The sequence below is a fragment of the Monopterus albus genome, unplaced genomic scaffold (genome assembly GCF_001952655.1).
Source record: "Monopterus albus unplaced genomic scaffold, M_albus_1.0 scaffold129.1, whole genome shotgun sequence".
Lineage (NCBI taxonomy): Eukaryota > Metazoa > Chordata > Actinopteri > Synbranchiformes > Synbranchidae > Monopterus > Monopterus albus.
Window position 1 is genome coordinate 472414 of NW_018128009.1, and position 15261 is coordinate 487674.

Consider the following 15261-nt stretch of genomic DNA (forward strand, 5'->3'; position numbering starts at 1 on the left):
TATTGGCAATCAGAGAGGATTTTATGTTTGTCAATAAATGTATCTAATCTGTTATTAAAGAGTTTTTCCAGAATTTTTGACAATTGTGACAACAGAGAAACCGGTCTATAATTTGTGAAGTTGTGCTTATCACCAGATTTATACAATGGAATAACCTTTGCTATTTTCATATTATTGGGGAACTGCCCAAGTCGAAACGACATGTTAAAAATATGGGTTAATGGTTTGCATATCCCCTCAATTACCCATTTCACAGTTGTCATAGTGATACCATCACTATCACTAGATGTTTTGTTACCACATTTATTCACTATCTCTATAATTTCCTTTTCAGTCAAGCTAACTTTAGCTTTAGCTGGAGAAAAACACAAAACTGAACAACGACATTGACTCCGTATTTCTGCTTACCTTTTCTAACCTCCATTCCGCCTCTCCTCTCTTCTCCGAGGCAATGGCTTCACATCGAGACAATAATCTTACAAAATTAATTTCTAATCTAGAAGCCATGTTTGAAACTGAGAAACCGTCGCAGCAATATGACGTAATGAACTCAGGCGGGGCCACGTCAGTAGCCTTTTCTTCTCTTTCTGTGGTGGCCACGTGAAACTTTGATTATGCCCGCCGAAATATTAGCCATTATGATAAAGAATTGTAAAGAAATTAATCAGCTAAATGTAATGGGATGTCCATTAGTTGTAAGTCAACTTGCGGATGATACAACTTTATTTCTAAGAAGCCGGAAGTCAGAGAGAAAGCTAACTTTGAAGAAATTAAAAAAAAAAAATCTATTATAAATATATGGTTAAAAAGGGACCTATCCAAATTTGGAAGGGTCCTCCTAGCAAAAATGGAAAATCTCTCTAGAATAATTTATCCAGCATATTCCCTACATATACCTGATAATATAATCAAAATCATTAATCAAAACAACTTTAACTTCATTTGGAAGAACAAGCATCATTATATAAGGAAGAATGATATTAAATCACTGGAAGATGGCGGTCTGAATGCTATTGACTTTGTCACACAGTATAGATACCGGATTTCATCAAACTCGATTTGACAGTTCTAGGTGAAAGGTTATCCAATCAGAAGCTTTGTCCCAAAGCTTTGGATCAAAGCCATTGTAGAAACTGATGTCACCTATCGAGATGTCAGGGACGTCTCTAGAACGGTTGCTTGTGCGCATTGCGCGGCAATGGTTCCCACGTCGGTCTTTGAAGATGGAGATTACGTTTGTCCATCAGATGGGAGGGATCCAAGATGGTGCCTTAAAGCACGTTGAAACCGAGCACCTTTCATCGAAATCTTTAAACAATGGTCAAACTAGTGATGTCCAATTGACACCATGACACCTGTATCGAACCGCTTCCATCATTTGTATCGAGTATTGGTTTATTCATTCAAAGGTTCAGTTTAGTGCCATCTGGTGGCGAAATAGTATGCAGCAGGACAATGGGAATTATGTAATGGGTGTAACTAGGCTTTGTGTTGTTGTACCCGGTACTTTTTACCATACGGACTCTGAGAGACGAGGCAGCCCAAGTAACTACAAAACAGTGCTGATTTATTCCATGAACACAGGTAAAATTAACATTACACGCTCATTCAGGCTATTCCACAAACTATTGAGAACATACTGAGAAAAATAATAACTGCTACTGCAGTATATTTACAGTTTTATCTGTTTCCATGACTTTGAATCATGCTGACCAGTCCATCTGTCAATCATTGTTTCAAGACAGTGCTGATTTTCATTACTCACATCAGCAGTGTTTGACTTCTCATGAACCTCCTGTGAAACAAACTAGCTGAGTTTTTTTTTTCACACTCTTATCTTACCACCATGCTCAGTACTATATGTATTAGTGTCAGTACCTTGTTAGATGTACATGTGGCAAACGAGGTTTCCTCCTGCAAAGATGTTTCTGATTTCACCGCTGTCTGAAATGATAAGCAACGTGTAAAAATGGCATCTCTTTTCATACATCTGTTCACTCACTAGTTCACTCGAGTGTATGTGAATGTGTCATTTGGCTTCCCTGTTTGTTTAGCTTTCCTGTTCTATTGGGATAATGTTAGTTAATTTTGTACTTGCTCAGTCTTTGTACTGTTCAATATTTGTATTAGACTTTGTAATTGCTTGTCTGTTTGGTTTGACTTAATAAAAGGGGGAAAAAACTTGAAACTTTGAGCCACTTATTTTGTTATTGTGACCACACCCATACATTTTGGAAAGATGTCTGCTGACTCATATGTAATAATTTATCTGATTTCAAACTCAAATTTGGGAATTTAGTTTTTGGTGTTTATGGTCATTGTATGTGGGCATTTACATGGAGAACAACAATTTTTAATTAACTGAATTGTCAAAGGCAAATATTTTCTGCACAAATGCAAATTTGAAAAAACAAACTAATAAACAAAAAACTAGACAAATCCTGCTTCCTATCTTTTTTGTAATTACATGGACTTCTACATAAAGACTATCTCCTCTTCTAACAATGTATAAGCTTTTAAACATAATCTCTTTATTAGGAATATGTAGCTTTCCCTTTATTTTTTCATTTTATTTTATTATAGTTTTACCCCAGGCACTATTCTGTTGTTTTCAATATATTATATGTTTATTCTGTAAAATAAAGTTTAAAAAAAAAATTAGGCTCTTCTAAATATACCATGGACATATTACCACAAAGCCACTGTATAATCGGTCAAATAACTACATCATCTGACATGTAGTGGAGCAAAAGTATAGTGTAGTATAAAATGTAATTCTCAGTTTGCCTCTCCCAATATAGTACTTAAGTACAGTACTTTAGTAAATGTAGGTTTACATAATAATTTTCCAACACTGGGAACAGGGAAAAATGGGAGAATTACATTGTACAGATTAGTTGTTTCTTACCATTGATCTGAAATAAATGCCATATAATCTGTCACATCATCATACTCGAATAAAGGGGACAAAACTTTAAACTCAATTTTAATTTGGCTATCTTGGTTGAGAGAGTCTCAGCAATATGTAAATCAAGTACTGTATAAACCATAAGATATAATCTCTTACCTTCAGGTTTCCGCATTACTTCCTAAAAAAAACAACCAGTATTTACACAACAACCCATTTATCCTCAAATTCTCATTTGTTTAATCCTTCTCAAAATTTGTGAATTTTTTGTAAAGGTATATTTATTTTCTCTTGAGTTAAATGGTTTTCCTACAACCTTGCTAAAACAGCTAAACTAATGGTGGTCTAAGACTTTTGCACAGTACTGTATATACTCTGAAGGTATAAATGGTGAACTGCTTTTTAATTAAATACTAGTACAAAAAATATAGTGATGTTTAATAGGTGTATCTGTTACTCCTTTTTGGAAGAGACATATGCAGATGACCTTATTGTCTATTGCTTCTATAAAAAACCTGCATATTCTTCCCTTAACTTCTTCATCACCTACTGTATGGAACACTGTTTGGTGCTCCAACTGAGCACTGAGAAATGTTATGACCTTGTATGATTAAAACACACAGCAGCAGATGTTACAAGCATCATGTTCTGTATTGTGTTGTTAACACTAATAACCATTACATTTCACGTCATTCAGTCCCAGTCATACACTGTGCTAAACATCCTCCTCATAATACAGACAAACTAGCAGACATCATTCAACAGCAGAGAGGAACATTAGTATTACATCCCATACAATGTTGACCATCGCTGTGCTTCAGCAAACCTGTTCATTAAAGGACTGTCCATAGCTGAATTTATTTTAAAAAAGTGTAATGTGAGTTCAAGGACTTTGAGATTAAAAGACAGTGGCACACCTGCTGCATCTTGCCTGAGTTTATTATTTCATTGTTCCAAAGGAAAAAGTGGCATGTGATACTCCCATTTCCCCTCGGTGACTATCTATCTGATGTTTGTCGTGCAGCAGAAAGGTGACGGTGAATAGATTCCTGTCCTTTGACTGACAGCCACAATGTGCATGTTTAGGTCCTTGCTTTGAGCACATCTTGTACATCAGAGCATATTATTTCAGTACAATAAACACAAAAATCTGACACAACGGTACTCTCTTTATCTCAAATAACCCTCCCTCCCTCTATGAGGACTGTTCCATAATAACATGAGAAATGTTTGAGCAACTTACTGTACATTATCAAGGCACTAGCTAACATTTAAGTGAGAATGTTTTGCTCTTCAGGAGAACAAGAAAATGAAAAGTGCGAATGGAATCTATATTATTTCTTTGAATTAGCGCTGATGAGTTAAAAAAACACAAGAAAGAAAAAAGAACTGCTGGTCCATTATTATAAGGCTGCAGAAAAATCAAGCTCCGGTCCCAGCGTATATTAAAATGAAAAGGTGCTTGGCGGCATCTTTTCCAGTTACTCTTACTGTCATTAGGACAACTACACTTTAGACACATTTGCAGGTCCTTGATGAGTTTTCCCCTGATATCAACAACTGAACAGCCTCCACTCCACTCATCACATTCAATAATTCACACAGACAGGTTATGCTCCTTTATGTGATTCTTGACTCTTATCCTCTCCTGGCTTTCTACAGTCCATCACTCTCATCTGTGGCAACTCTGTAAGCCATTTATATGCATTTCCTTCAGTCTGCTCAGAGGCTGTTGCCCTCAATCCTCTTCTCCATCCTTGCTGTCCTGTCCTTGTCAGACGTCCTCATCCATGTAAGGTATGTCTGGGTCAGAAAAACGTCTCTGGCCCTTTGAGGCTTGTGTCTCGTGGTGCTGGCTCTGAGGAGAACATGCTGCCATAGAGATGGTGGAGGAAGAAGAGTAAGTGGAGGGAGGGGAGGAGGAAAAATGCAACAGCAGATCACAGTCTGGGTTGTCAATGTACAGGGACTGGGTGCTGCCTTTCCGGCGGCCCGGCTGCTCTCTTCTCCCAGGCAAGTATTTAAATGCTCGATTTCTAGGAGGAGTGAAAGTCTGAGCCGGACCCAGGGCCGCAGGCTGGGAGAGGATGCCCAGGGGGAGTTTAATTGTGTCTGGGATGATAGGATTGCGGCGTTGCAGTGGGTGTCTGGTTGAAGAAGCGCAGCTGGATATAGAGGAAGTGGAGCTAGCAGGCTTGAGGTTTGGCAGAGAGCTGCGACCACTGGCATCTTTGGGTTGCGGGGCCAGTTCAGTTGTGAGGCAAACTGGCTTGCATCTCCTTAGCTGGGAGTCGCCTCGTCCTGGAAGAAAAGGAGGAAAAGATAAGATGTAACAATAAACATATTTTTCCTGAGAGTTACACACAGCAATTGTGAGACCAGTAGAAGATCATGCAACCATGTTATCTACCAATCATGTCCAATAAGCTTCAATTAGGCAAACACTTTGTTTGATGTGCTGTCCCTAATGTTCAGTTCATTCATTAGGATTATGTTTGAGCATACTTCTGTGCCACACAAGTATTTACATGCATACATGTGTGTGCAGACGTATGCACGCAAACACACACACAAACACACAAACACGGCTGCTGTTCCTCCGACCTGCTTTGTTATAGAGCAGACGTCCCTGCCCCAATCACCATCACTGGTCCAGACCTGCACCACAAAACACAGGAAGGGCCCAAGCCAGCGGCCCCATGGTCTGGTCAGACACCCACAGGTGAGTGAGAGAATCAGGCAGAAGGAAAGAAAATCCACACTGTACCTTAATACTGACCTTCAGGCTCAGAGCTGTGGGCAGAAGAGCGCTGCTGCTCATCCAAAAGACTCTCAGAGCTCAGAGAGGTTTCGGAGTCCAGGTTTTCCTGGTCTGAACCAGGCTGCTCCATCTCTGGCAGCCGACACGCCAGATCCTCTCTGCAGAGGAACAGATACGGATGTCAGAGAAATGAGAGAGTGAGACAGATACAGAAATAACAGTGACAGAGCTTCTTTACTTCTCTTGTTTGATGGACTTGATGCGCTCCACCAGGTTCTTCTCCGCCTCTGTGTCTGAGTCCTGAGGCTCGTCCTCAGGGACCACACTGAGATCAGAACTGGCCTTTTCATGCACCTGCACAAGACAAAACAGCACATACTGACACCTCAGACCACTCAACCTGAAACAGTCTATTATGGAACTATTATACACATATAATATGTATGTAATAAACAAACATAAGATAGCCACAACATACACATGGCTTTGACCCCAATCTGAAACAGATTCCAAAATTTGTTAGTGAGAAGAGCAGGGTGGGTGGTGCCTGTGGTTTTCATGCATCTACTCATAATTCTTACACCCCATTTGTTAGCTAAAATAAATGACATGAGACATTAAAATAGCAAACACCTTTGTCCGTTCAAAAACAACAATGGTGTGAGGTTGTGTGTTCATAGCTATGACAAAAGGTTAGAAGACATCACCACACTGCAGAATTGTCTAATCATTCGACAGCCGATAAATAAGATGACCTTCAGAGCTCAGTGGCTTTCTTGCACTAATATGTAAATACATTAGGAAGACACCGAAACAGCGAAAAGACAGTTATGCATCATTACCATCAAGCTTTGCAAGTTAGGTCCCTGTCTCCAAAGAGATCAAATACAACTCCAACCCAGAACCATCTTGTTCTCTCATAAGGACAAGAATGATGGCAAACACCAAATCCTTCACATCACAAGCAGGATCTAAACCAACAGCAACATGCACTCTACTACCAGTTAGTATGGAAGAGTTAAATAAAGTATTAAAGAAAGGTGTGGGGGGGAAACGATGACAACACACAGCCAAAAGTCACCCACATCTGACATGCCATGCACAGGTGCTTCTACATGGCACACTGCTACACACTACAGCTACTGTACCAGGAGAACTCAGTGATACATACCACCACTCCTTTGTAAGGAGCTGAGAACCTGAGAGGTAAATGCCAGTAGTGCTACAGAGAGACAAGGAACATTGACCATGTTACCCCTGTAACCTGAGTACAACAGTAAGTGGTACTGGTGATGGTGGATGATTTTAACATGCAAGATAATGTTACTAACTAGTCGAGGAGGCTTGTATACATAATAAATGACTTAAATATGGCTTTATATAATGCTTATATTTTAAATCCAGGCATGAAGCTGAGCAGCGATCTCAAAATGTTTGTTGTTAACTGCTCCCTAAACTGAACAAAGGTGATCCTGTTTTGTTCCTCACCGTGTTTTGTCTCTTGAGTTTGAGCTGGTTAACAGCCAGAGCCTCAGCGTACTCCAGCTGCTCGATCTCCTCCATCTTCTCATTGTAGCGCCTGATCTGTTCATTGACAAGCATCTCTACACACCTATAGAGGGAGGAGAGAGCGGGATGCCAAACAGTGTGAGCACGTATGCTAATTTAAAGCTATTTGCACATTAATATGAACAGGGGACAACACAAGGAGGACATTTTAATCCTGGAAAAGCAGATGCTGTTCTTTTTTTGCTTTGTCTTACGTGGTGGTCTTGGCAACATCCTTCATGCTGAGCAGTGGGTCAGCGCTGTCCGGGCAGCGCAGGATACACGGTGCAAACACTATGGCCAACGAGTTAGAAGACATGCGGTTGTGCTCCTCCTCTTTACACACCCTGCAAGAGAATGGTTAGAAACAAAGGATCTAGTTAAACAGCATGCATACTGAGCTTAGAGAGCATCTAGTTTATATTGCAATACTGAGGTGAATTTAATCTGTTTGCACAAAAATGTAATATGGAATTTTGTCAGTGCAATATTTGGATTTCATTTATTTGAGAACAATGGGCTTTGATAAAAACATGTAATGCCCATTTTAAAATAGGTATGTAAAATCCCTACCTGACAAGGTGGAAGATGAGTCTCTCCAATGTGTTGAAGTTTGCTGCAGGAAGCTCCTCCAGAACTTTGTAGATGGCGTGAAGCTGTTCCTGCTTCTCTGGCAATTCTACCAAGAGGAAAGAGCCCATAATAAACCAAAAATGCTGAATAATTATGAGAATAAGTAGTCTGTTATATTTTTAAAGATATCTATTTCATTTTTAATAATATGCTATCAACCTTTCCACCTTAAATACCAAATTGTAGCCTCAACTAACCACTAGCAACAAATAACACTCAAACATTTTAAAGTGCCTGCAAAGGACACACAGAAAAGGGATGACCAGTAAACGCTTTCCAGTGTAAAATGCTGCCCCCTGGTGGGGAGTGTCCTCCTCACCCACAGCATGCAGGAAGTCACTGTAATGTGCAAATGTCATGAGTGGGTCTGGCAGCTCCCTCAACCACTGCTTCACCAAGCCCGTCACTGTGTGGATGGGGTAGTCTTCAAGGCAGACCAGGTGGGGGTCTAAACACATCAATGCCACATCAATACCAAATCACTGATGGTGACATGACAAGAGTTTTTACCTGAACATTAAAAAAAGACCAGTTTTACTGAGCTGTTAACATTATGTAGAGGGGCTCTAACCAGTCTCTAGTCGCTGGTGCAGCTCCTTCATGCGGTTGGCAGAGCCAGACTTGCGGTAGATGCCCTCAGTATAAAGGCCATTCATCTCCACATGTTCCAGCATCATCTCTAGCACCATGGGTACGGGGTTCTTATCGCTGACCAGGTGACACACGGGCACGCTGAAATGCTGACCGCTGGAGTCCTCGTCACTCTGTGGATTCAGCAGACAGAAAGAAGTTTACTCATTACAGGTGTAACATCCATGCAAATCACAGTCTTCTCTACATTAAAGTTCACTATCTGATACTGAAATATAGCTTCAAAAGATCAAAAACACATTACAAGGTGAGACCTGCTCAGTAATTCTGTGTTAGATTTCATGTTGAGTCTTTGTTTTGATAAAATTCCTTTCCCCAGAGTTGCATACTACTGCATAATACTTCAGCATAGATTATCAACAAACAATACAGGGAGCAGAGATCCTGCTGGATTTCTCAAGTAGCTTTGTTCCTCTAGCCTTCCTTGATCAATTTAATTTGTCATAGAGAATCAACTTCCTCCGACCCCTCGAAAATTTGAAATCTATGTCTGCCCGCATTCTAAGCCACAAATATTTAGTAAAATATTTTGTTGGTGCTCAACAACTGCTGTAAAAAAAGGGTTTGAATACATTTTACTAGCCTGTACACTAATAGTTACAAATTTATTTATAAACAGGAAAACTCTACATATCATGTTCTATGTTAAAAAAGACAGGGATTGTACATAAGAATATAGACTGTCACAACCGCCCCCAAACGATCACATACTGTAGTACAAGCACATTAATTCAGGCCTGTGCTTTCTAAAAATGAAGCCATACCTTTTTGGCACAGAAGGTGTAGCAATCGGTGACTATTTTGTAGATGCACTTCTTGTGGCATACCATTTTACAATCTGGGATGATAAAAAAAAAAAATTAATGTAATGATATATAGATTTAATGTCAGGAAACAGGGTTTTGCTGCAGTGCTAACTTACTGCTGCACATGTAGGCTTTCTCCATGCCCCAAATGTAAGAATTACACTGGTCACATGACTGCATGATGTTGACCTGATAGTTGTCGAAAACATGATCCAAGATGCTCTGCAGCTAACAAAACAGACAGTCACCCAGTTAGAAGCCATAGTCATTACTGAATGAAAATGACTATTGTGGAAAAACATGAGGCAAAGATTTTCAAACCCTGCACACTTACCCTTTCATTTTTTTTCCTCCTCTTCTTCCTCGCTTTAGCAGGCTGGAGAACAAAGAGCACAAGTGTGAATACACCATAGTCATATTTGGACTGATAAGACTGAATGATGACAGTCAGTGTGTTTCACCTTTGCAGGTTCAGCCTCTTCCTTCTTCATCTCTCCTCTGATGAAGCCATCCAACACTGACTGGAACAGGTTAACCACGAGCTGGACTTCTCCTTTCTGCTTGTCGCCTGCCAGGTGGATCACTTTGTTCTGGTAGCCTGTCATCAGACCTTTGTAGCCAATGATGGGTTTCTGGTAAAAGGGAACAAGAGAGAAAAAGAAGAATAGAGGACAATGAGGAACAACTTTGGTCAGAATGCATTATGTGTATTTACAGTATCTGCCTGAAGATAGACTTACTGGGAGGGAATACATGGCTTTTATATTCTCTCTGAACTGCATGGTGGCCGTTACAAAAATGGCCTCTGTAGCTGACAGTGACTTCCCCCTGGAGCGGAAATCGTTGACCTCAAGAGGAACACAGACACAACACATTGTTGTGGATGAATCAGATGAACTTATTTCCTACAATTAGTAAACCTCTAGTCGTCTTTCATTTACCTGGTTACCCAGAAACTCATCAAGGTGCCGCAACTCATTGGCGTTAGTGATTTCCCGATCCAGTGAAGCGTTCCACTGCTCTGAGACCCGTGTGGCACGACTAATCTTTATGGAAGGGTTACGGCCTAAACTTTTACCAGCACGGTCACCGTGCGGCTGGGACACAGGCCGTGATGGATGTCCAGAGGTTGGGGCTGAAGAGACAACATTTTCACAGTAAAATCCACTATATGAGTAAAAATGGTCTCATACTTGTATAGGGCTTTCCTATGCATCACAGCACACTCAAAGCACTTTCACACTATTTGCTTATTCACTCATTTGTAATCCCAAGCACACACACTGGTGATATCGCCGGGAGCAACCTGAGGTTCAGTGTCTTGCTCAAGGACACTTCAACATGTGGATTTCCGGTTAGGAGACGACCTGCTCTACCCCCTTAGCCACAGCTGCCCCAAAAGGTAACATAAGGATGACTTCTCTACAACTTCTCTCATATTGAACTTGAACTTCTAATGTGAAATGTACAGTATGCATAAGTATCAGAGATGAAAAAACCCCAGAGTGAAGTTATTTCATCATCAGTGAGCATAGTTTTGCATGGTTCTGTGTTTTCTCAGAAAGCAAACGGGAATAGTTCAGGCCTGGGAATAATAGCTGATAATACACCTGTGTTTTCTTTCCATGTCTCACACCAAGAGGTGTGATAACAATGAAGTACAGCAGTCTATCAGTTTTAATGCAGCTAGTGCTGGGTGAGGAAATGTTAACATTCAATGTCAAAATTACCACAATATCTTTACTCTTGATGATGAAATATAAACAGTTAAGTGTACAGTAGGATTACTCTCCTTTCTATCAGTATATGGCTGGGTGGAACCCAAAAACCACATTAAAAGAATATAGTTCAAGTTCCTGCTACAGTAAATCCTATTATTCTTGTAGAACTTCAGCCTTGAGATTAAACAGTGTCCTGTTTGCATTATTTACTTTCTCCTCCTGTTGGCTTCTCACTGAGAGTCTGAGACAGTGTCAGCTCTCCATTGTCTGGTGTCTGGGCCTCTCTGTGGGGCCGTTTTTTCAAAATCTTGCTGAAGAAACCACCTGACCTGCAGGGCAGAGAAAGACAAGAATCTCCAAAAGATATTCACACACCTTATTAAGTAAGTATAAGTGACTACAGAATGACTCGCGGCCCTGGGCTGATGCACAATGTCATCGTTCTCATTGCTGGTTTGTTTTGTGCTCTTAATTATGAATTATGTGGTTTTGAAAGTGCCACATATTCAAGGGCAACTCCAGCAGTGTCACCATAGCAACAGTGCAAATTAAAAACAAAGCAAGTGACTCAAATAAATTTAGTTATAATCGTGAAATTCCAGCTGTGAATGTGAGACGTCATACAATTTGACTATACAGGTTTTCCCATGAATCTGGTCAAGCACACATCTAGCTGGGTTAAGAGGAAAGTGAGAAGGATTTCCATCGCTTTAGTGTATTATTCTACAGAATATCTTTACTGGCACATTCTAAAGAGACAGATGCCTACTGGACACATTGTGCTGTGCTTCACCCATCTCAGTCTGCCTCCTTTTCAAATAAATATATGGGTCTCTTCTAGCTGCATCCCATCACCAGACCCTACATCCCCAGGTCAGTGCAGTGCAGTACCTGTCTGGTGTGGATGGGATGGAATGGGCTACGTCTTGGTGACCAGAACCATCTTGCTGTTTCTTTCTGGCGTAGGGTCCCTTTGAGCCGTCACCATGGCTTTCTGATGAGAAACTCTGCAGGAAAGGAGAAAAGAACCAACTGCTTTACAGGTGATGAAGCAGTTGCAGAAAAACTGGACAGATTTGAAAAAATCTTTTAAGTTGGTTTTTACAATTACAGTGCTAAAAGTGTATATCTGAACTTTTAAAACAAGACATTTTGCTTTAAAACACATTAACATATAAAACTACCTCTCTGGCTGATACAGTGGCAGCTCCTTCAGGACCTGAAGACAAACTGTCAACTGATGTTTCACTCCTGCCGATAGACAGAGAAATATAGATAAGATAAAACTCAATTTAGGAAAAAATAAATTCTAGTGTGTCTGCATGCACTACTGAGGGATTTCTTACACAAACAAAAACTTTGCCTGTTAGAAGACCAAGTTTGACTATTACTAATATTAATAATGTAAACTAGAGTAAAAAATGTTGACGTTTATTAGAAACAGAATATAATCGCATTTCAAAATCCTTTAATATCACTGCCTGGTGATATTCTATATTTGTTATTGTCAACAGTTGCCTGTTCTCAGTCCCAGTCCATTTGTTTCTACTGAAGATCTTAATCGTAAAAAACTAGAGCACAAACATGTATACTTTGGTTTTTATGAGCTCCATTATTTCCATTATCATTATCTGGGAACTGTCATTTTTAGCAAATCTTAAGCAAATAGGAGTAAACTGCACTTGTAGCACAAATGAGCTTTTACGGCAGCAGGATGACGTCTGTGGGATCAACTGAACATAAACTAGTTTCTATGTTGGTGTAAGAAGAACACGACACCCAGTGTTTTTAATAACTGGAGGTAGAGAGGCTTTATCAAGCTCTGGCTACACAGACAACAGCTGTTCTTAGGATATCACAAGACTTGTCCTCTAATATGAGTGTAGATCTCAGAACATCACCACGTACAGCTGTTGACTTTTTTCCCTTTCCTCCCTGTTATGAGGTGAAGGAGGGCTAGTGCTCTCAGAGTTTTCTCGCTCACTCTTCCTTGCCCTCCACTTCTCCGGTTTCTCCTTTATTGCCCCAGAACGGCGCTGCAGGTTCACTGCCCCTCCACCCTCCCCTAGGCCGTTTCTCTCAGGCACAGGGTCAACGGGATGCAGTGACAGTGTAGATGGACGAACAGGACTTGAAGCAGGAGGAGAGGTTTTGGCCTCCTTCCTGCTTCCCTTGTCTTCCTTCATTTTCCATGCCACAAAGGTATACTGGTCCAACTCCTTGCTGTCTGACCGCTCTTTTAGCTTAGAGGGCTCCTGGCTTTTGCTCTTCAGTGGGGGTGTTTGATCCTTGAGGATGCCTAAGGAGGAGGAGGAAGCAGCTCGTTCAGTCTCTCTCTGGTTGTGTTCCAGCCCTCTCTGTCTCCTCTGCTCTCTCTTCTCCTGGCTCTTGGAGGACTGGCTCCTGTTAAGACCAGGAGGTCGCACTGTCTTTTGTTCAGCATTGGAATGCGTGGAGGTAGTCCTGGGAGCCTCGTCATCTGGTGACTGACCTGGAGATGTGGGCATGAATGCGTTGGAGGTGAATCCATCAGAGGGCAGACCAGGTTTTGAATCTGATTGTCCTAGTGTTTGGTTTTTCAGCTGGGGTCCAGCCTCAGCCAGGGTACCATAAGTCTCCAAATCCAGTTCCTCATCTTCATCTTCTGCATACAAGCTCGTATCAACCTTTCTGTCCATCCCTCCTCTCTCTCCCTGTGTCTCGAGGACATGGAGGTTGTCATCCAGCATCTCTTCTGTGACCAGCTCTATATCTGGATCCTCCCTTGTTTGAGGCTCTCTTGCCAGTCTTTTCTCCTCTTCCTGTCTCTTTTTCCATGCTTTCCTGGCTGCCTCTTCTTTCTCTGCTCTCCTCCTTTCTTCCTCCTCTTGTGCCTTTCTCAATGCTTCTTCCATCCTTCTCCTGGCTTCCTCCTCCTCTACTTTTCTCCTTGCCTCTTCCTCCTGTTCCTTCCTCCTCCTTTCCTCCTCTTCTGCCCTTTCCAGAGCTTCTTTTTCTGCTTCCTCCTTTCTCTGTTTCTCCTCACGCATGGACTGGCACCTGCAACACACAAGACACATACACAACACTTGCTTTAGACCATACTTTTATTAAGTTATCTTACAAAATCAACTAAAGAGACAGCATCTCTGTGTTGTTACCTCCTGCGTGCTGAGTGGCCTCTGACCAGGGCTTGTATTTTGGTAGCACCGTGTCTTTGGCGGCAGTACACTGATCTTTGTCTGTGTCCTCTCCACACAGCCTGTATCAGAATGGCAGCACGTCGCCTTTGCTCCTTTTTGCAGTACCTACGCCATGAATGCTAACAGGGAGGAGAAATAATTTAAAAAGGACCAAAACAATGATAATTAATATACTGATGTTGACTGCCAAAAATATATATGCTGTGTCTGTGTTTACCTGGATCAAGATGGCTGCCCGTCTCATATCCAGAAATTCTTTCCTCTGCAAGCAAGCTCTGAACCAGCACTGAAGAAAAATGATCTTGTGCATGACATCCTCGTGCAGTGTGTCCTGCAGCTGCTGTCGCTCCAGCTCCTTCAAGAACACCTGAACAAAACAGAACACGGCAGAAGTTTCATGAACTGACATTCACAAACAAGTGCAGACAATAAGATGGGTTTGTAAGTGACAGGATATTTCATGTTGCACCTTAGTTTTGCCTATCTGATAAGTGGTGGGGTCTAGGCACATCTTCTTCTCAAGCAATGCTGAGATGTCCTCTTTACAGGCAGTGGCACTCTTTGGCAGCAGAACCCCAAACTGCTCTATGAACTCCTGCAGGGACAAGGAAACACGGATTATTCAAGAAACGCCATACAGTATATGTGGTAGTGGTGAGTGATCAAAACCTAATGCCCAGAATTAAACACTACACACCTTATATACAGTGATGTTATCATCAACAATTTTTATTACAGAGCATTAGGAATATCAATATCCCTGGAAACTGTGTTTTAAGATATTTATCTACAGATTGACAAAAACAGATGCAGGCAGCAACTATGAGCGATTATATTTTGACACTGTCTTCATGTGGGTCCCCAGTATCGATGTAGGTCACTGCATTGGCTTCAATTCATCAAACATCAGAATGAGTGCCCGGTGTGACATTATAATGGTGTGTCGTTATCACAGAGAAGAGGAGTGGAAGAGAGGAGTAGTAAAGAAAGTACCTGGAATGTGTACTTGGCTCCGTATCCTGACCTCCTGATACGAACCGTTTCTAGCATT

General features: G+C 41.2%; 2 protein-coding genes across 2 annotated transcripts in view; both read right to left on the reverse strand.

The window, feature by feature from the left end:
• The window catches only part of use1 (unconventional SNARE in the ER 1 homolog (S. cerevisiae)), a 6028-nt gene extending 5473 nt beyond the window's left edge, over positions 1 to 555 (reverse strand). Inside the window, exon 1 of the mRNA XM_020613051.1 lies at positions 409 to 555. Within this exon, the coding sequence (XP_020468707.1) occupies positions 409 to 507 (99 nt within the window). The 5' untranslated portion in view covers positions 508 to 555. The remainder of the gene's footprint in view (positions 1 to 408) is intronic.
• A 2985-nt stretch (positions 556 to 3540) lies between these two features.
• Positions 3541 to 15261, reverse strand: part of myo9b (myosin IXB) — a gene marked incomplete at its 5' end in the record, with an annotated part of 34060 nt that continues 22339 nt past the window's right edge. The window contains 23 exons of the mRNA XM_020612994.1: positions 3541 to 5209; positions 5688 to 5827; positions 5908 to 6023; positions 6841 to 6891; positions 7158 to 7281; positions 7433 to 7564; positions 7791 to 7896; positions 8170 to 8298; positions 8422 to 8614; positions 9266 to 9339; positions 9424 to 9535; positions 9642 to 9683; positions 9769 to 9939; positions 10048 to 10155; positions 10249 to 10442; positions 11239 to 11357; positions 11920 to 12035; positions 12213 to 12279; positions 12937 to 14067; positions 14169 to 14329; positions 14428 to 14577; positions 14680 to 14805; positions 15204 to 15257. Of these exons, the coding sequence (XP_020468650.1) occupies positions 4683 to 5209; positions 5688 to 5827; positions 5908 to 6023; positions 6841 to 6891; positions 7158 to 7281; positions 7433 to 7564; positions 7791 to 7896; positions 8170 to 8298; positions 8422 to 8614; positions 9266 to 9339; positions 9424 to 9535; positions 9642 to 9683; positions 9769 to 9939; positions 10048 to 10155; positions 10249 to 10442; positions 11239 to 11357; positions 11920 to 12035; positions 12213 to 12279; positions 12937 to 14067; positions 14169 to 14329; positions 14428 to 14577; positions 14680 to 14805; positions 15204 to 15257 (4143 nt within the window). The remainder of the gene's footprint in view (positions 5210 to 5687; positions 5828 to 5907; positions 6024 to 6840; positions 6892 to 7157; positions 7282 to 7432; positions 7565 to 7790; positions 7897 to 8169; positions 8299 to 8421; positions 8615 to 9265; positions 9340 to 9423; positions 9536 to 9641; positions 9684 to 9768; positions 9940 to 10047; positions 10156 to 10248; positions 10443 to 11238; positions 11358 to 11919; positions 12036 to 12212; positions 12280 to 12936; positions 14068 to 14168; positions 14330 to 14427; positions 14578 to 14679; positions 14806 to 15203; positions 15258 to 15261) is intronic.